This window comes from Acomys russatus, chromosome 2, assembly GCF_903995435.1.
Source record: "Acomys russatus chromosome 2, mAcoRus1.1, whole genome shotgun sequence".
Lineage (NCBI taxonomy): Eukaryota > Metazoa > Chordata > Mammalia > Rodentia > Muridae > Acomys > Acomys russatus.
This window is the reverse complement of record NC_067138.1, coordinates 76,444,661-76,466,582: the sequence shown is the minus strand read 5'-3', so window position 1 is coordinate 76,466,582 and position 21,922 is coordinate 76,444,661. Positions and strand designations below refer to the sequence as shown.

Here is a 21,922-nt window from a genome sequence, read left to right as displayed (position 1 = left end):
TATCAGAACCTTTCCTACTAGAGTAGAAGCCCTTATTCTAAATTCTTCTTTTGTAGTATTTTAAGAATATTTTATTAATTATTTGAGAATTTTACATCTTGCATTCCCATTCCTCAATTCTCATATTGACACCTGCTTCATTCCCATCCAACTTTGTATAGTCGTTTCTCTTTAACCTGTGGAGTCCAACTTGTGTTGTCCTTATACTATTGGATGCGTCACGACCACATACTAGAACATGGTTGACCTACCAGGGATCACGCCATTAAAGAAAACTGAAATAAATGTGTGTGTGTGTGTGTGTGTGTGTGTGTGTGTGTGTGTGTGTGTATGTTGTATATGTTTCTATGTGTTTATGTTTTATGGTCTACATAAGAGCACAAGTGTGAATGTAGTGGCTACAGCAAGAGGTCACCTTAGGATGTCTTCTTCCATATCTCTTCATTTTATTTTCCCTGAAAAGGGTCTTTCTTTGAACCTGTTTCCCAGTGATTTGACTAGATTTGTTGTTCAGCAAGCATAAGGATCCCATGCCCCACCTCACATCCCTATAATTCCATATCCAGAATTGTAGGTATGCACTGCCACACCTGGATTTTTATGTTGGTTCTGGGATTCTGGGATAGTCCTAGTTCTAGCCTTTATAATTTCTCATTAAGCATTTTAGAGATTAAGCCATCTTGTTGCTCCTTAATTCTTACTTTCTAAGGAATACTTGGCCCATGGCCCTGGGTTTCAGTGTTCCATTGAATGCCTTTACAACTCCTTTCCTGCAATTCCTTCTAATATGATCACATTTGTAATTGTGTTCTTCATCCCAGGCTTCCCCCTTTTGACTCTAACTTCTGTGAGGGCAGAGACTTTAGTGTTTTGTTGCTGTTGTTTTGATTTTTGCTCAGTCGGTACATTCTTAGCAGCTGGTAGTATGCCTGCCACATGATAAAACGTCACTTACTGAACAGAAGGGAACTTTGAAGTGGGAGTTGAGAGCTGATAATGCTTTGAACTCTTAATGGCAGGATAGGTTTGATATTTAAGAAAACAGCATTTACTTATTTACATATGAAGAGTTAAGTTATTTTTTCTAGAAATGGGAAATTGGACATCAGGAAAATGGGGAAAAGTGAAATTAATTCAGCACATGGCTTTGAAAGCAGTTGTGTTCAATCCTAGTGAGTTATGAGCAGTGTGTTCTATGGTCCTAATTATTCTCCTCTGTAAAATGATATAATGGCAGTAATTTCTCCATGGGGCACTGTGAGGATAATTCAAGATTTGTAGGAGATATCAATAGCATACAAACAATGGTCAAATACTAGCACTTTTTGTAATTGCCCTTACTGTCACTAAGTTTGGATCTCTGTACTGGAAGGGACTTATATGTGGATTAAGTGCTGGTATGATGAGTTGTAATTTTATTGCTTTGATGGTAAGAAGAAATTGTGAGAGAAAAATGGAAAAATATTGCAATTTACTAGCATTCTCTGGAAGTCATTCTAAAGGCAACTTAAAAAAAAAATGCCTTGTGAGCATAAAGGATTTATATTCTATCCTTCTGTTGACATGCGTGTTAACACTGATGAGATTGCAATGAGAGACACGATCACCTGGAATGCTGTTTCATTATACATGGCTAGACCCAAACAAAGTATTTCTGATTGAGTAGATCTGGGATGTGTCATACATCCTAGATGATATGGATCTGGTTGCTTTTAAAGGAGCACAAATTTTTTATTAAAAACATTACTCACTCTTACACAAATAGTTCCACCTCAGTGTTTATACTTGGTACACAGCACACAAAAATGAATTTGACTAAGTGAAGTGAATTCTACAAGATGTTGTGAAAGAGAGAAACACTGGATGTAATGTCTATGATTCAGTGAGGTTATATACCATTGAATTAAAAAGAAAAAAACTAAACAGAGAAGTGGAAAATTTTAGGTATTTCCCAACACAATCAACCCAGACAAAAACAGTCCTCTAGCCTGTGTGTTGTCCTGGCTGTCAAAGTTGGATGATCTCTAGTCAGCAGAGATCATCATGATAGTCTTTCTGAAGCAGGAAAGCCCAAACTCTTCTGCCAACCAGTTGCAAATGCTTTGTATTCCTACAAGTGAAATACCCACCAAAAGGTAGCATAATTGTCAACTGGCTGCTGTCAACGTGACAGCAGGAAGGTACCCCATCTCTGGTATAATTTGGGAACTAATCTACCCCATTTGGTTTGGGAAACATTCCTAATCTTGAAAACTGAACTATTCCCAAGACAAAGCCCTCCACTACAGGTTATTTTCAAGTTTGCAAACGGCTTTGATAAGGATGGTTGTATCTACTCTGTATGCTGATTTTTAGGAAACAAGGTTTAGTCTCCCCTCTTATATTAAAAAATACAAAAAAGCAAAGTTTACTTCATTTTCTGACTTGCTTATGATTATGGCATATGACTGTTTCTCCTATTGCCTTCCAGCATAGGTCTAGTCCTCTGTATTTGCCCCAAAACCCATTTATATTCATTTTTATGATGAATATTCATTCATTTATTTTTCTTATCCAGACTTTCAATCAAGAGATTTTTAGTGAGTACCTGCTAAATTCCAGACATCACAGACTTTATACGAAGGAACTCTGCAGTAATGAAGAAGACATAGATGCCCTTACTTGGAGATAATTTGAAATCTAGCATATATAATGACATCTGAAGGGCTAAATGAACCCAAATTATAAAGCCATATTTTACTCCTGGAAGGAAACCTAAAAGTTCTCCTAATTCAATCCCATCATTTTATTAAAGGATTAAACAAAGTAGAATGGAAAGATGTCTTGAATATATTGAGTTAGTTTGTAATGGTATGTAATGAATCCCCACACATCTAGAGGTTAAAATGACAGACACACAATCTTACAGTTTTCATTGATTGGAGTCTGGTTGTGTTACAGTTAAAATTTTTGGGTTAAAAATCAAAGAATCTGCCAGAGAAGACCCTTATCTATTATCATCTATGGAGAAGAATGCACTTCTAAGTTTATTCATATTATTTGCAATTATAGAACCCAGACCATCATTCCCTTGTTTTTTGGCTAGGATTCACTTCCAGCTCATAGTTCTCACAGTCCAATACTTGTAAACTGTCCCATCCTCTTCAATGGCATGATACTATTTGTTTTTCATAGTTTCAGATGCTTCTGGCCTGGAAAGTATTTTCTCTTAATCAACACAAGTAATTAGAATAGATACACCCAGAAAAACTTCCCTATTTTTAAGTCATTTATACAAAGATCAGAATTACTGAGGTGGCAGCCTATCATGTTGACAATGGTAGGAGACTGGATCCTGAAAAACAAATAGGAACAAAGGAGTTATAATTAGAATTCTCCCTCATATAGGAGCATAGTTAGCTTACAACAAAAGATAGAAAAGAATTACAGAGTTTTCTTTGGGGCTCAACATATATATACTGTTAGAATATTTATTTTTCCATAAAAAATTGATCTACATTAAGGGCTTAAAATAAGAATTGCTGTCTAAACTTGTGGTCGATCTGTGAGTTAGAAATTCATTACTGGATGAAAGCAATTGTGCTCTACCTATACTAGACTTCAGTTACTCAATTGTTTTTTAATGTCTTTTTTAATTCATTCATTCATATTGCATCTCAATTGTTATCCCATTCCTTGTATCCTCCCATTCCTCCCTCCCTTCCATTTACCCCCTACTCCCCTCCCCTATGACTGTGACTTGTGGGGGACCTCCTCCCCCTGTTCATAGGGTATCAAGTCGCTTCTTGATAGCCTGCTATCCTTCCTCTGAGGGCCACCAGGTCTCCCCATCAAGGGGAGGTGGCCAAATATGGTGCACCCGAGTTCATATGAATGTCAATCCCCACTCTACACTCTACACTCAACTGTGGAGACTGTACTGTCAATTGGTTAGATCTGTTTGAAGTTTACTGCACGTATTGTCTTTGGCTGGTGCCATAGTTTGAGCAGAACCCCTGGACCCAAATCCACCCGTCATAATGTTCTTCTTATAGCTTTCTAGGATCCTCTGGATCCATCTATTTCCCCATTCTCCCATGCCTCTCTTCCCGAGAGTCCCAGTAGGATGTCCTCCCCTGAGTAACTGGGAGAGGCCCCCGCCCACACCAGTTAATCAATTGTTTGAAGCTAGTGGCTCGCTTGGCATAGAGATTCCAAGAAGGCACCAATGATACCTATGCAGAGATGATCAAAAGGCTGTCTTCCTTTAACCAACTGTTTATTTGGGGGGCCTCTTCATGTGGTCTTTGATCCAAATGGCTTGATTTTTCTGACCAGTATCTGAGCACCAAGAGGTATTTTTCCAATGGACAGGAGGTGGAATCTGTTGGCTGTTTCAGTTCCAGGTGCATAAACAAGATGCATCTATTCTGCCCTATTTTACTAATAAAAGCAGTGGTATGATCTGCTGAAATTCAAGAACATAGGCAGCCTCTTGTCTCTATAGGAAGGATATATATGGTATATACAATTGAACAAATATAAAAGAAAAGAATCACTGGACTCATAAAAAGGGGGCATAGAGTATTTGAACCCTATAAACTCCTGTCCTAATTGGGTGGAGGGCAGGGCTCCTAGTGCTATTTTCTGACTTCTAAAATTAGTGTCTGAAAGGCCAATGTCCATCATTCTTTTAAGAGTAAGAGGGTTTCCTTTTTTAATGCACAATAGCCTAGGTAAGAGTGAAGATTCCTTTTAAGGAAACTTAAAGAAAGATTAACAGTGTTATTTTGGGGAATGCGAAAATTCTGTCTCAAAGGGAAGATTTGGGTTATAGACTTTCAGGTACAATTTGTATACACTCAGGCAAATCACTTAATGTTTCTGTTCTCTGTTTCCAATCTATTTCACGGTCCAGACTTTGCCCAAGCATCATTTACATCCTTGGTTTTGATGTTCAGCTCTTATGTCTCAATCTAAGATCCTTTCAGAATAAATTGTTACCTTGATAGATTTTTACTTTAACCACACCTTTATCCTCCGTGTGTGTGTGTGTGTGTGTGTGTGTGTGTGTGTGTGTGTGTGTGTGTTGTGTTTGTGTGTGTGTGTTGAAGGTGATAGTTTGGGTGACAATGGCTTATTCTTAGTGTGTAGTAAACTGTCTTATTCAATAAGAAGCTCAAGTCCACGAATAAATTCACTATAGCCTGGGGCAGGTATCTGTCAGTCATTCGAGCCTAAGGATTTCTCCCCAACCATGTGGCAATGAGCTAGAAGTATTTTGGGCATTTCTTATCTATTTATGGAGCAAAAAATAATGACAATAATCCCAACACTCTGGTAACTCAAGGGAGAACAATTAGGATAAGTTGTGGATAGATGCATGCCTGAAGCTCATTCCCAACATTGTGCAGGCTTTATCACGGCCAAGACTGGCAGGGACATCTCCATTTCCACCAATGTTTGTTATTCTGCACATGTAGCAAATAGGGCAGCTGACTCACTTCCCTGATGTAAGACAAGAAAAGAAGTATCTCCAGTCTCTTTATACTGTTTTTATTTATTTTTTATTTTATTTATTTTTTTGTTTGTTTTCTTTTTTTCCTGAGGCTTGGAAGTTGCTTTTTATTTAGATTACAATCTAGAGGCTCCTGGGATTGAGTCAGAAATGGACCTGAGTTCTCACAATCCTTGTGGATAGGTATTTCTTTTATTTTGTTCTTACCCTTCCTTCATAAATATCTCCCAATGTTGCTCCCTGCGCTGAAACCTTACATACAGGCTGTACATGGGTGAGTTAAAGTCTCAGTGTTGTGACAAGTCCTAGTGACCATTAGAACATTTCTTATCTTTTTCTGTGCCTCAGTTTTTTTATAATGTTAAAATGGCATTTGTAACGCTACCTTTACCCAGCATAAGACAGAAAATAATGTGAAGATCAAAGTTAAGTATTACACAGACAAACAAAAGATCTGAAAATTTTGATGGTTATATAAACTTGCTGCAGATGGCAGTCTACTAAATGCTACTGTTCTGAATATTTTAAAAGTCATATTTTGCAAATGTCTTATAGAATTATTGTGTCCTTACCAAAAGTTCAAACCAAGTAAGTGTAAAATAAGATAAAGTTTTGACAACTAATTTTGTATATTTAAATATCAACAAGATCAAGAACTAAGGAGATGGTTCAAGGATTAAGAACACTTGCTGCGCCGGGCATGGTGGCGCACGCCGTTAATCCCAGCACTCCGGAGGCAGAGGCAACAGATCACTGTGAGTTCGAGGCCAGCCTGGTCTACAAAGCGAGTCCAGGACAGCCAAGGCTACACAGAGAAACCTTGTCTCAAAAACAAAACAAAACAAAACAAAACAAAAACAAAAAACAATTGCTGCTCTTCTCAAGGACATATGTTCAGTTCCAAATACTTAAATCAGATAACTCACATCCACCTCTATCTCCAGGAACAGGGGATGTGACACACACACACACTCGCACACACACAGAGGAATTTAAAATATTATTCTATATCAAGTAGCAAGACCTGCAATCATATATGTACAAGCAGCAATAAATAGACTGAGCATAGTGTGTGTGTCTGTGTGTGTGTGTGTGTGTGTGTGTGTGTGTGTGTGTGTGCCTATATGAGAAACAATATCAACTAAAAAAAGAGGCCATGATTTCCAGAGTGAGCAAGGTGTGGATGTATATGGTATATGAGAAGGATTTGAGGGAAGAAACGAAAGAAGGAAGATGATTTAATTATGTTTTAATTTTAAAATTAAAATATAAACACATGTTCATGTTTGTGTGTGTGTGTGTATGTGTACATATATACATATATATACACACATACCGGGCCCTATATATTTGTCTGTGTATCTATCTATACAAATATCTGTCTATTTCTATATAATCTGTATCTATATCAATCTATATGTACATTGGGTTCTATTGGAATTAAAATATTCCATGCATATCACTGCCCTTTCATGGTCACATTTACTATAGGCTAACTCAGTCTCTGTGCAAAAAATATTAAGTATCTAATTAGTAAATTCATTTGTAGATGTGCATGTATGCCTGATAAGGTGCACAAGTGAAGGTCAGAATACCACCTTCCACCATATGGGTTTGAGGGCTTGAACTCAGGTTGTGTAGCTTAGTGGCATGCACCTTTAACCTCTGAGCCATCACATTGGCCCAAATCTGCTGTTTAAAATTAGCACAAACTTTTCATCTGTGTTTTGCTACCTTTTTATTTTTCTTAGCAATTACCACTCATTGCTTTGTGTAGCTGCCGTTGGCTCATTCCCCAGGAGACTCCAGGCTGTGTGGAGACATCTGTTCTGGTGCTAATGGACTTTTGTATGGTCTCTAGGTTGGAGCTGCAAGGAACATTGCAGCAATCTTAATGCATGCCTCTTAGTATACCTGTGCTGTTTTGTTGTATACATACTAGAGGTGGAATTGCTAACACAATATGTTAATATGTTCATTTTCCCTAGTATGAGTCCTTTTCTTCTCTTTGCTTGAACTTATTTTTTTTCCCATCCTGCACAATGAAGTTGCATTCCCTTGGTTTTGTTATTGTTTTGTTTGTTTGTTTGTTTTGTTTTGGTCAATTCAAATTTTATCCATGCTGTTTGTCTGAAGTTGTATATCACTGAAATTTCAGTTTATATCATCTTAATGATAAACAAAAGTAGAATGTCACAAGATTATTAGCTTTTTAAATAACCATTTTGTAAAATGAACTGTCTGCTTCTATCATTTGCCTGTGTTCCATTTTTTCTTATGATTTGTTCTTATGGAGGTACTTTGGGTGCCATCTTAATCTATTAAAAATTCTATAAGATGTCCTAGGTTAGGTATCTCATAAGCAATTACGTCAATTTGTCTGTGGTCTGGAGACCTGGAGTTATAAACCAATAAATCCATACAAATGTCTGAGGAGGACTTTCTGGTCCTTGTAACTGTCTTCTCATAATAGCAGACTTGACACATCTCTGCCAGTCCCCATGAAGAACAATAGTAATTCCATGCATGAGAATGCATTCTTCTTTCTCATGGCATCATCATCTCTCAAAGCTCTCACTTCCCAAAATTATCTCTTTGAAAACCAAGATGTCAGTTGATGGATTTAGGAAACACAAATAATTTGAACATGGCTTGGATTATGAATGCAATGTTTTATTAGCTAGGTGTATATTAATTCATTTTTTTGTCTCTCATTTCAATGTTTTTGTTGGGTATTGTTTAATCTTAGAATATAATATTTCTGTGGTAAGTGCTTTATAGAAACATTTTTGTACTCTAATACCATGAATAATGTTTGAATTTTTTGTTCAATTATTTAGTTCTTGTTGCCTTTTACTTTTCACAGATCTTCCATCATTTGTTTATATTTGGTGGTGTAGAAGCAGCTGCTATCAAAATTTTACTGCTTAATATCAGTAGTTAACTGACCCACCAGCACTTGTTAAATTGTTCTCTCTTGCAGTTTTTCAATTTGTAATTACTGGTTTCAAAGAAACAGTTTAATGTGTGAACTCAAGGAGAACATGTTCATTGTTTTCATAATAGATCATGTGCACATACTATAAATTCGAAGCTTCTATGTATTCTCTTATCTGATCATCAAAATAACCTTGCAAAGAGCATGCTGTTACTCCATTCTGTGTGACAACAGCAACTTAGAAAGGACAAGTGATTAGTTCAAGGTTAAATAATGCACTCATTGAGATTCAATACCATTTTTTTCTTCATGGACTATAATACCCATGTCTAGTCTAGAGCTTCCTTGTGCTTTCATTCTAGTTGAGAGGTTCATTAGAACTGTGGAAACTAAAATGGTAGACTATAGTCATCTGGGGTGTTTTAGTAACATAGAATAATATTTTCACCTGGGACATTTACCCCTAATACCAATAATGGTTGATAGTTTTAACTTCCTTGCCCTGAAAACTCTCAGAAGCTTCACATATTCAAGACAACTCTTTTTTAAAATATATTTTATTAACTTATTCATATTACATCTCAATTGCTATCCCATCCCTTGTATTCTCCCAGTACTCCTTCCTCCCATTTTCCCCTTACTGCCCTCCCCTATGACTGTGACTGAGAGGGACCTGCTCCCCCTGTATATACTCATAGGGTATCAAGTCAGCTCTTAAGATAAAGTACAAGGTAAGTATTATGTTAATTTAGCATATAAGACGCTGAAAATCAGGAGTTGGAAAGGCGGCTCAGCTAGTAAAGTGCTTGCCTTGTAACCGTGAGTACCTGCGTTCTGTCACTAACACCCACATAGTAAAAGCTGGCATTAATTCATGCTTGTAGTACCAGCACTGGGGAAGCAGAGTGAGCATGGGAGCTCAGTGGCTGGTAAGCCTAGATTAAACAGTAAGCTTTGTATCTCAATGGGAAACCCTGTTGCAGAAAAAAGTTGGTGACTTCTGAGAAAATACTGGTTAGCCTATGGTTTTTATGTGCATTGATCCACATGTACATACACACACACACACACATCTCTCTCTCTCTCTCTCTCTCTCTCTCTCTCTCTCTCTCTCTCTCTCTCTCTCTCTCTCTCTGTGTCTCTTTCTCTCTCTCTCTCTGTCTCTCTGTCTCTGTCTCTCTCTGCCTCTCTCTGTGTCTCTGTCTCTGTCTCTGTCTCTCTCTGCCTCTCTCTGTGTCTCTGTCTCTGTCTCTGTCTCTCTCTCTCTCTCTCAAACATATTTGTGCCAGCACATGCACTAATGAAGAAAGAAAGGGAAGAAGATGATTGTCAAAGAGCTCAACTGACACGTTCAAGGTCAAATAGCCAAGGTCAAACAGTATTGGTGCAAAGTGCAGTTCTGACCTAACTTAGTACTACCCTGTGATTACCCAGAGCAGTGACCTCCATGACTGTTGTCTCACTTCAAGGTTGCAGCAGGCCACTAGGCTCTCCTTAGTCCCTTTTCTCTGCCATAGCATTTTGGTCTGGGGTTATTATTGTGCTGCTCATGTTCTGCCCAGGACGAAACACACGCTGACAGCATTCACGTGGGAGCACCTGCTGCTTTCAGTCCCTCCTGCATCTCTAAGAGGCTCTAGCCCCTTCCATCATCTGTCTTCAGTACTTCTATGCCCCAAAGCAAAACTCAGAATTTGAATATGCAGCTGATGTTGCCTGTCACCTCCTTCCAGACACAGAACAGTGTAATTGCAGAAATTGTTTCATAATCCTCCCCAATTAAGTTTCTGACAACCTAATTTAAAGGATCAGGTTGAATTTTCCCTTTGCAGCCAGCTCGCCTTCTTCCTCCTTGCACTCTCACTTCTGCCCTGTGTAAGCATACTCACTGCCTTAAGGCCACAGTTCTGAACTAGAAAATGTCCTCAGCAGGGCATGAGACCATAAACCTCCCTTTTGAGTCTTTACTTCCTCGTTTTCATATGCTACTCAGTGAGGATCTGACATCATGTGAAAAACTGAGGGCAAACAGCCTATTAAGACTACGGAAGGAAGGAACACAAATAGGGAAATGATTAGAAGGTAAATATGTATCCAGGCAAAATGATGAACAGACTGAGCAGGATGGCTAGTTATAACTGAGACTGGCACAGCCCTGAACCAGTGCTCCAGGCATCTGACACTATAGACATGTGCAGGTTTAAACAGCATCATTCTTTCAGGATATGCACAAATATGACCGTGCATATACACACAAACACACACAAACATATGTATGCTCACACATTCATATGTACAACATGTACACACACACACATGCTCAGTGTACAGAGAACACTACATAGCAGACACACAGGAGTAAGCATTTGTCTCCTAGTCTCTACCTGTCTTCTACACTGCAAACACACTGTGGAGCCATGCAAATTTACCTAGACACCCATTACAATGTCAAAGAAACATCTAGGAAGACACCCAGGCATAAATAAAAGAATAATTTGAAATTCCACTTCCTACTTTTTCCATTTTCTATCTGTATTTAAAATTACACTTTTATTAAACAAACAGGCCTTATGGGTTTATATATATATATATAGATACCCTCCCCACCACTCCCGACAACATCCTCTTGGCACTAGATTTGTATGATCCTCCCTAAAATGCCACAGGCCAAGCACCACATTCCCAGCTTAGGCAAAACCTCCAATTAAAATCAGCAGGGAGGTTGCTTGAATTAGGAATCCCAGTCAGGGCTCCCCAGCCTGATGGTTCAGAAAGGGAGATGTGAGCCTTTAAACAACGGATGGGAAGCCCTGGGTGGCAAAGCCTCTATCCTCCAAATGACAAGGGATTCATGCTGTGTCACTGGGGGACCTGTCAGTTTGCCAGAACATCCTGGCTGCGGCAAAGACAGGGCCTGCTAGGAAGCAGCTGAGGTGTCTCCAGGGTTCTGAGAGTGGTTTGTATCTAGTCTGGGGTTTGGAGGGCAAGCAACAAACATTATGATCATTGAGAGTGTGCTGAGATTATATTTAGAAATCTTGAACTCTGGCCACATCTGTGCTGTGTGGCCATGGATGAGTGACAAGCCTTCTCTGGCTTCAAAGTCCTTTTCAGTGACATGGAAATCAGAAGCAAATCCTATCTCATGTGGCTGATGTGAGGATGAAGCAACAACTGCTGTGTGCTAGGAGGCACTTCCCAGTATTTACTGTCCATCTCACCAACCAAGTGGCACTGAAATCAAGTTACAAATGTAGTGCAGTCGGCCTGATAGTTTAAACAGCTTTTCTTAAAAGTTCTCAGCTTTTGTGGTCCAACCTACTTTATCTGAAGCCACAGTGAGTGCTAATCAATCAAGCACCAGATTTTTCCAGCAGCTTCCTGCCCCCTTTACTCTTTATTCTCTCTCTTACCTCCTTCTCTCCCTCTAGCACTTTCTTCCACTCCCTTCATTCCAACTTCTATCAGAATGAATTAGATATCACATCCAACAGAAAAGATGCTGATTTGGCTGCAAATGGAAGATGACGATGCTGTGGCTGGATCCCCAGGGAGAGAGAAAAGTGTTTTAAAACATGGTTATAGTTGCCTCACAGAGACTGACTAACAGTGGGTCTGTGTGAGCATTGTGATGCCCTCCCATCCAGATCTGGCCTATTAAGCTCTTTCCCTGTCTCCAAAGTTGAGGCAGCTGTCACCAGCTAGCCTGTGAAATGGTATTTATAGATCACAGTCCCTCCTACCCCTCGTCCTCATCCTCTTCCCTGTGTATTCATCAGAGTCCTAATTATCTGTGAATGGAAAAGAGAGACTCAGGAAGGTTCAGAGGAAGCAAGGCATGTGATAATAGATTCTTACATACTCAAACTTTCTATATCTCCTCATTTGTTTCTCTACTTATGGCTACCCCTTCTTCCTTGTTATCTTCATTGTTTTAATATCATATTATGGTGTATAGCACAAAATATATCCATAGCAAATGGATAGAGATTGGTATTTGAAAGGTATTTTATTTCATTTCTCAAGTGCTCATCTTCTGTCACACCACAGTGGTGATATGTGACACTCAGGAGAAGCCTATTACCATCCATCCTACAGAGTAGTACATAATAGTGGTAAAATGTAGAATCCCTACACTCATTTAGGGTTCCATCAGTAAAGTAAAGAGTAAAGATGGAGAAGTATAGGAGATTGTTTTGATTAAGGCTGATTTCATTTTGGAAGTTGCTAGTATTTTTTTTAAATCAGTAAACACTCACACAGGAAATGAGATGAACTTATTTTACAGGTTTTAGTAATTTCAAATGAAGTATTGAAAACAACAGAATGCTCACTGACCTTGGGGACTAGGAATCACTGATAACCTCTCTCCCTCCCTCCCTCCCTCCCTCCCTCCCTCTCTCTCTCTCTCTCTCTCTCCCTCCCTCCCTCCCTCCCTCCCTCCCTCCCTCCCTCCCTCCCTCCCTCTCTCCCCTCTCCTCTCTCTCCTCTCTCCTCTCTCCTCCTCTCTCTCTCTCTCTCTCTCTCTCTCTCTCTCTCTCTCTCTCTCTCTCTCTCTCCTGCTCTTGTATAAAAGGAAGGGCATGGATCACTAGTCCATGTCCAAGCCTCTGGCCTCTCCACTGTCCAGTCTCTTAATCCTGTAACTCATGGTAATTGAACCTCTGCTGAAACTGTTTCTATCCTGCTCACTCTGGTTGTGACACATCACATTCTGCCCACTAGCTTCCATGTACCCTTCTGTCCATTATCTGCGACACGAAGTGCCTTTCTCCTCTTTGCCACTCCACCTTTCCCTTCTGTTTCCTCTTGCCTGGGCCTAGCACTCCTTAAACCCCTCCTTCACACCATTTCCCTTCTGTGTCCTCGTGCTGTACCATTAATGCCCCCTTTGATACAGCCCACAACCTCACGATTATTCCAAGCTCAGGAGACGCAGGTGCCATGCAGCCTGCTAATGTGTCTCAGAGGGCCTCTGTCCCCAATCCCTCCTGCCTGACAAGGCTGGAATCCTAATTCCCCAGTAGCCCCCTTGCTTGTAGCAGCATCACCAGGAACTTTCATCTTTTTATTTCCCCCACTGAGGATTCTGAGAGTGCCACCACAATGAAGCATTGATAGGAGGAGTGGGGGCTGTGGTCCAGACAAAGGGTCCCAAAGATGAGACACGAGAAAGGGGGCGCTCTACGGGGTTATAGAATGCCTTGCAGATGGGAACAGAAGAGCTCTAAATGGGGTACTGTGCTGTCACTTGGAGAGGGAGTGACAGGGGCAAGTGTGGGCCATTTGAAAGAGGCATTTTGAAATAACGCTCTTGTCAGATGTAACCACGCAATCGCAGCCGCGTGGATGGCCCCTGCAGCTCGCAAAAAATATCAGATGACTCATACACCAATATTCAGTCAATGTTCTGATTTGGGAGGTGGGAGCCACACAGCTCATTATGATTCTTGCTCCGTTTCCTGAAAGCTGGGCCTGCTGTTCTCCAGGCTGTAATAGGATTGGCCTCACGAAGCAGAGACCAGGGAGGCCTGAGGCTGTGTGGGTGGATGGTATGAAAAACTAATACTCCCATCCTGAGGGAAGAGGGAGAAGTTTGTTTTCTTTCTTTTTTTCTTTTTTCTTTTTTTCTTTCTGCTTTTTTTTCTTTCTGCTAATAATAAGTAAGGAAGAAAATATTAATATTCTTTGTTCATTCATTCAGCAAACATTTTATATTTATAGAGCTAACTAGGTGCTAGGGGAAGAAGGGCCCCCTCCTGCCTGCCACACCTGAGGAGCTGTAGGCGAAACTAGGACTTAGACAAACAATTCAAACATAATGCCTTAGGATATCATAGGGGAAAGGTCTCTCTCTCTCTCTCTCTCTCTCTCTCTCTCTCTCTCTCTCTCTCTCTCTCTCTCTCTCTCTCTCTCTCTCTCCCTCTGTGTGTGTGTGTGTGTGTGTGTGTGTGTGTGTGTGTGTGTGCGCGTGTGTGTTTCCACATCGGGGTTGTTCTATAGATTAAAAAAGAAGACAGTTTAGGAAGCTAATTATTCCACCTTTTTTTCTCAGCTGATAAGTAACTCCTTTAAAGCCTCAGCCAGCCAGGCAGCCATTTCAACAGTATCCATTTTCAAATGGCTACAACAAAATGGCTTCCTTTAGTCATCATAGCATTCCAGAGAGTGTCTCAGGACCTTCAAAGGAAGAGCTTATTCTTTGAGATATGAACACTGTGTTCTATTACATTCTTTTTTATAATTGCTGTATGCTAGACTTTTCTCAGCACTTTAAATATATCATCTCAGCAACCCTCGTGCCAGCCTCTTGAGAGAGACTTTACTATTTCCATTTTAGCAAAGAATACTAAGAATTCAAGAAATGAAATGACTCATTCCCAGTCCCAGGGTGTTTTTTCCCTCTGACTTCAGTTCAGTTCTGCTTTCACCAACAACATCAGTGTTCTTCACCTTAGACTGTCCTGCCTCCCCCATGACACTGGGAGTTTATGATTTCATGATTACAAATCAAAAGTAGAAACACTAGAACAGTTTGTTAACACATCCTGCCATAGGGTATGTGGTGCAAATAGGCTTCTGTTCTTAGCCTCATAGCCCTGGAAGATTATGAAATATGGGCTCCATCATCACCATTGCCAATGCCATCACTGCCCTGAATGTAGACTTAAAATATTAATATTAAAAAAAAAAGTTTAGCTGATATATAATGCCCACAGAAAAGTCAGTGTATCAAGGGAGGGATCTCACTTCTCAATGGGCATATGACTATAAATCCATCATTTCTCCTTGGCTTTTCTATGGCCACGCTTATAAAATAAACCTGACAATCCCTTTGCAGGGAAAGCAAGAGCTGAGTTTTATTGAGCTCTTAATGCTTACCAAATTTGAAGCTATAATTTGCAGAAAAAGTCATGTAATCCTTACAACAACCCTGTGTGGTAGAAGGACTGAGTGGAAAGGCTAAGGGAATGGTCCAATGTCACCTCCGTTTATGTAAAAAGAACCAGGATTTCATCCAATCGCTGGTGAAATTTGAATCTCAAATCATTGTCTGGATGTTGTTGGTAGGCCCAGCTGAGAAGCTGGGAGTAAAAATGACCTGTGCATGGTAGAAACTGCTAGACAGATATACAGCACTATTTGTAGCATGGAAGACAGCCAAGATGTGACTCCCACAGAAATGGGGAAAAATGAGAGGTCTCTTGGTTGACTGCCTTACATATTTTTATGTATTCTTCTGCTGCATCATATTGGTTTATGTATCTGTCTTCATCTAAATGTTTTAGTGTCTGGAATCTGGGTAAAGACACTAGTATTATTCACAGTGTGGAGAAGCAATGATGAGGGGCTCTAAATATACAATTTGCAATAGAAATGCCAGACTACTGAAAATTTAGAACTCTGGACAACTGAAGAACATGTACCTTGATTGTATGTTGTGAAAAGCCACCATGAGTATCATGCCAGATGATCCATATGGAAGCACTATGTGAATTTTAGAATATGATGCAATGAAACTTGATTTTTGTTGACAAGGTTTGGCATGCCAGAACTTCATCTACAAAAGATGTGGAGTGCATTGAATCCTCTGGTGTTGACATAAAAAAATAATAATAAGGCCACAAATCTTACCCATGGGTTTTTTTTTCATTGTTTGTTCTCATCCAGAAAGTGTATTTATATTTAAAGAGTCCTCATGATTTAGTCCCATCCAGAAAGAGTATTTGTGTTTAGACACTGTATTTCCTAAAACAAACATCTCAGTGACTACTGTAAAATGGAACGGATAAAGATTCTGGATGAACAACTCAATATTTAGTCTAGCCCCTTCAATTGAGAGAAGGTCACAAAGAGTGTTAGACATGTAAAGTAGAGAGTGATACAACCGCTTTAAGACATTATGCAGAGTGACAATGTATTTATTAATACATATTCATTCGATACTCTCTTATATTTGATCTGTTTATGCTTCTCTCTTTCTGTTTGTGTTCACATTTTGTGGGGTGTGACTGTAGCTGGCTTTAAATGCACATGCATGTATAAGCATATGGAAGTTAAGTATCAAACTTGATCATTGTTCTTCAGGATCCATCAAATTTGTTTTGCATTTCTCACAGGATCTTACGGTTCTCTGATTTGGCTAGGCTGGACAGCTAGTGAGTCTCAAGCATCATCCAGCCTCTGCCTTCCAAAACCTGAGATTATAAATTTTGGTCACTACTCCCAATGTTTTCCATGTGTATTTGGGATTAAACTTAGGTTCTCATACTTCCATGACAAGCATTCTACTACCTAAGCCATCATTTTAATGCTCCAAGTCTCCCACATGCATAGTCAGTTGTACGATATACCTCACAATCCTATCAATGGTAGCTAACATTCTCTACCTTCCTTCTTTTTCACAGGACAATTCAGCAGTGGCTAGCAAGGGTCCAGTCACTTCTCTACTGCAATGAGAATGGGTTCTGGGGAACCTTCCTGGAGAGCCAGAGGAGTTGCGTATGCCATGGTAGCACCACACTGTGCCAGCGCCCCATCCCATGCATCATAGGTGGGAACAACAGCTGTGCCATGTGCAGCCTGGCCAATATCTCACTATGTGGCTCCTGTAATAAGGGCTACAAGTTGTACAGAGGCCGCTGTGAACCACAGAATGTGGACTCTGAGCGGAGTGAGCAGTTCATCAGCTTTGAGACCGACCTGGACTTCCAGGACTTGGAACTGAAGTACCTATTGCAGAAGATGGACTCGCGCCTCTATGTCCACACTACCTTCATTAGCAATGAGATTCGCCTTGATACATTCTTTGACCCTCGGTGGCGCAAGCGCATGTCCCTCACTCTGAAGAGCAACAAGAACCGCATGGATTTTATCCACATGGTGATAGGCATGTCAATGCGTATCTGCCAGATGCGCAACAGCAGCCTGGACCCCATGTTCTTTGTCTATGTCAATCCTTTCAGTGGAAGCCATTCAGAAGGCTGGAACATGCCCTTTGGGGAATTTGGCTACCCACGTTGGGAGAAGATCCGTCTACAAAACAGCCAATGCTACAACTGGACTCTCTTGCTGGGCAATCGGTGGAAAACTTTTTTTGAGACTGTCCATATCTACCTACGTAGTCGGACTCGGCTACCTACCCTACGTAATGAGACTGGCCAGGGCCCCGTGGACCTGTCAGATCCCTCCAAGAGGCAATTCTACATCAAGATCTCTGATGTGCAGGTGTTCGGGTACAGCCTGCGGTTCAATGCTGACCTCCTTCGGAGTGCCGTGCAACAGGTGAATCAATCCTACACACAGGGTGGTCAGTTCTATTCCTCCTCATCTGTGATGCTACTCATGTTGGACATTCGGGACCGAATTAACCGTCTAGCCCCTCCTGTGGCCCCGGGAAAACCCCAGCTGGACTTGTTTTCCTGTATGCTGAAGCACCGCCTGAAGCTGACCAACAGTGAGATTATCAGGGTGAATCATGCCTTGGACCTCTACAACACTGAGATCCTCAAACAGTCTGACCAGATGACAGCCAAACTCTGCTAACCCGGGACCCTTTGCCATGGACTTTCCCTTCTGTTGTACAAATACAACAGAACAAAACAAAACAGAAGAACACACACACGCACACACAGATTTGTAAAATGTAATTAATATTCAAAGGAAAGGAAGGGAAAAATCTTCATTTGTTGGAAACTAAAGTGTTATAGCAACTGTATAAAACCGTGGGGCATGTCTGTTACTTCTAATATTCTGTGATGAAGAAAGATCTCAGACTTTTGTGGAGCTTTGACGTGATGGCTTCTTGGGCCTCGGGTGCTTCGTGGAGGTGGGGAGAAGGGAAGAGCATATGCAATGAATTGTAAAGACCTCTGCTGTGCAGGTGCTAAGATTAAACACTAAAAAAGAGAGAAATAGAATTATGTAATGTACCTCTGACACTGCCATTTTTCCTTGTGAGAGGAAATGGACGTAGATAAAGAAGATATTTCTTCGGTTAAGATTCCTTCCCTCTTTATGCTTAATTCTTTGTGCTTTTTTTTTTTTTTTGACGTTCTGATGGGGGATGGGGAAGGGGGCAAAGACCATGCAGTCTTACCCAAATGGCTTCTTTATATCTCAATAAAGTGAAGCTAATGGAAGTTGGCTAAAAGGTGGGTTTGGGAGAATACAAATGGACACAACTATAGAACAGTCAAATACCTTACATATTAGCTCCTCAAACTCCTTAGTGTAGAAATTGGGGGGGGGGCAGGAAGCAGCATGCTCATGAATACATCCCTAATAAGTACCCTAATAAGTTAGCCCTTGGCATCATACATTCTAAGCTCTCTGAACACTTTTGAGTTTTCTGCCTATATATATTTTTTAACCAAAGGGTAAAAGATATCTCTATCCAAGGTAGTGTTTGATAGTTTTTTGTTTTGTTTTGTTTTGTTTTGTTTTGGCTTGTGTAAAGAAAAACTGTTCACATACTTTCTCCAAAAAGAATTATACTATCATATTGTTCAGAAATATTTTCCTAATAAAGATAGTTTTAATTTGAGTATAACCAATGATCAAATAATAATAGTAAAGATATAAGTTTTAGTATTGTATTGGAGTATAAAAGGCTTCCCAAGTATTTTTTGATTACTGTTGGATTAACTTATAATACACATGAGCACAAGTGCACATGTGTCAAACCCCTGCCACACATATATGCACAGTAGAAGCTACCCGCTCTTATGAGGGAGTTGGGTTTAGTAGAATGAGAGACTCAAGAAGGCAGGCTCATCTCAGAGTACTTCTGCAGAAGATTTCGGCAGACTGCTTATTAGCTTAGGAGCTCAATATTTATTTCTGTCTTACTTGCAAGACATGTTTCTCTGCAATTGGGATACTCATTTATTCATTGAGAGTGAAATGCAGTATCGTGACAGTGTACAGCAGAAAATAGAGGTACTATGGTCTAAGTCATCACTGTTCACTGATTGCTTGCCTAGAAAGAAAATTTCTTAGAACCTATTTCCACTTTCCTTGAATGAGAAGAGAAGGAATAATTCCCATATCAGCTTATGCTATAAAAGCTATCTAATGATTAGATTTCACTCTACACTTTGCACGTTCCCCATCCCTGGCACACACTGGCTCTTCTATTATGTACATCTGTCTTTCATAAAATTTTTTTCTATAGGCTAAATGTCATGCCACCAGAATGCTATGCGAGTCCCAACTATAATTCTTTAAAGTGAAAAGGGAGGTATCCAGTGTACAAAAGGAGAATCTCTGCATTTTTTAAGTGAAGGTGAAGGGAGAAATCATTTTTCCTAAAGCACATTAAAATTTTCATTTTCTCATTTTTGGTATGAATTAGCATACAATTACATTATCTGTTGCCTACACCATGCTTGTATAGGTTTTCAGACCTCAGATTTTGAAAGAATCAGTCTTTATTTAGCTTGGAAATTCTTTATATAAGTAATCACATTGTAGAATATCTCAGAGCACATGTGGACCCAGGTATTCAACAAACAACTTTTAAGTATTTGGTAAACAAATAAAGAATATAAGAAATATTGTCTTAAAAATACGTTTTTGTGCTAAGAAGACAGGCATGGAAAACAATTTTATATATATGTAGAACAGTAAGATGAGCATCCTGATAGAATCCAGCAGACAGAAAAATGCCCCAAGGAAGATAAAACTCTGCTTGATAGTCAGGAGAAAAAAAAAGAGGCCCTCTAGATGGAATTGAAAATGATTAAATCTACACAAGTAGAAGGAAAATGATGACAAGAGAAAGGGTAAAAAAAAAAAAGACAAATATATAAATATAACTTTTTGAAACATTTAGGGAATAGCTATAATAACAAATTTTAAAAGTGTCACGGAAATCCTGTCTGGGAATGTTGATTCTTTAGGAGAGAGAAAAACAACCATCCACAATCACCATTACTTAAACACATTTTCAGACTGATTACTTTCAGATCATTTTCTATCGCCAACTTCCAAGAACTTCCCATAACTCCCAACTGAAATCCTCTTGCTAGGCTGTCTTCATCTTCGCAACAGTACTGCCTTACCCTCACCACAATGGCATTAGGACCTTCCATCTAAGGTTCTCATCAGTCTTCACCAAAGATATGTGTGGGAAAAGCCACTTTACTTTCACCTTGGAAACCCTGAGTCAGTCATTTCCTCTTGGAGATACATACAGTGCATAGTGTTGAAGGGTTATGGAAATATAGGATTTTCAAAAAGAAAAATTAAATCACTATGTATATATTCTAAGGTGAGAACAACATTCTTTGCATTGATGAAACACAAAAATACTGTAGAGCTTCATGTTCTCTTGCTTCAGTCTGCCTCTGAGCCTTTTGAACTAAAAATGCCCCCTCTAACTGTAAGGAGGAGAAACAGGAAGTCTTTGAGTGGGATTTTAATTCAATTAATTTCTTACCAATGTGATGTGGCAACTGAGGACCTACAGCCTCTGATTAATATGCTGATGCTAAGACACAAGAGTGAACAGAATGCCCATTTGGATATGGCTTGGCAGCAAAGCATGTCATCACCATGGAAACCACAGAAAGCCATTAATTAGGTATCAAATAAAATCATTGGAAAATTCTAGACTATGGTATATCTGCCCTCTTTAAAGCAGAGGGCAAGGAGAGGGTTGCACTAACAGTAAGGCTCTTTTTAGAGATTAAAAATCGTAGTTACCCAGAGAATACATCTTGCAATGTGGAAGAAATGTTGGTCTGTAAAACTAATGAACACAATAACAATGATACTTTGAGGTTATTCTGGTAGATGAATATAATTTCTGATATGTAGTTCCTTATTTGGTTGTCTAAACTGAAATAAAATTATCTTAATGATTAATAACTTATCCTATTCACTGTTCTCTGAAAAGAAAATGATTATGATAAAAATATGGATCCACTAGATGGTGATAAATGATCAAGAGAAGATATCACAGCACCAAAGGAGGAGGAGTAAGTAACTGTTAATGGAATAGATACAGAACATATCACTTGCCAATTAGTAAAGGAGAAAAGCAAAAAATTTTTAAAAGAAGAAAAGCAAGATAGCCAGTTACATAAACAGATAGCAACAAAGATTTTTTATGCCAAAAAAAAAAAAAAACAAAAAACGATAATTGCACAAAATTGATCTGTTGAAAAACAGAGTTTTGTCATATTTTAAATTATTGGTTAAAAATAAACATAAATAAGTTTGAAGATAAAATAATAAGTAAATGTTTGTAGGAAAACACCAGTAAAAGAAAGTAGATGTTGCATTGTTATGGCTGTCAAGAAAATTCAAGGAAATATATATTATTAGTATAAAGATAGTCACTTTAGTAAGGAGAATAGACAGACAACTAAACACATAAAAAAGAAGATGCTTAGTATTAAATGACTTTTTAAAAATCCTTCAAATTCAGCAACAAGAAGTTATGCAAAAAGGTATATCTTCAGTTTTCATCCCTGACTGTG

General features: G+C 39.3%; 1 protein-coding gene across 1 annotated transcript in view; it reads left to right on the top strand.

Moving 5' to 3' along the window:
* The window catches only part of Brinp1 (BMP/retinoic acid inducible neural specific 1), a 196,361-nt gene extending 178,318 nt beyond the window's left edge, over positions 1 to 18,043 (top strand). Inside the window, exon 8 of the mRNA XM_051163228.1 lies at positions 16,844 to 18,043. Within this exon, the coding sequence (XP_051019185.1) occupies positions 16,844 to 17,981 (1,138 nt within the window). The 3' untranslated portion in view covers positions 17,982 to 18,043. The remainder of the gene's footprint in view (positions 1 to 16,843) is intronic.
* Positions 18,044 to 21,922: the final 3,879 nt, after the last annotated feature.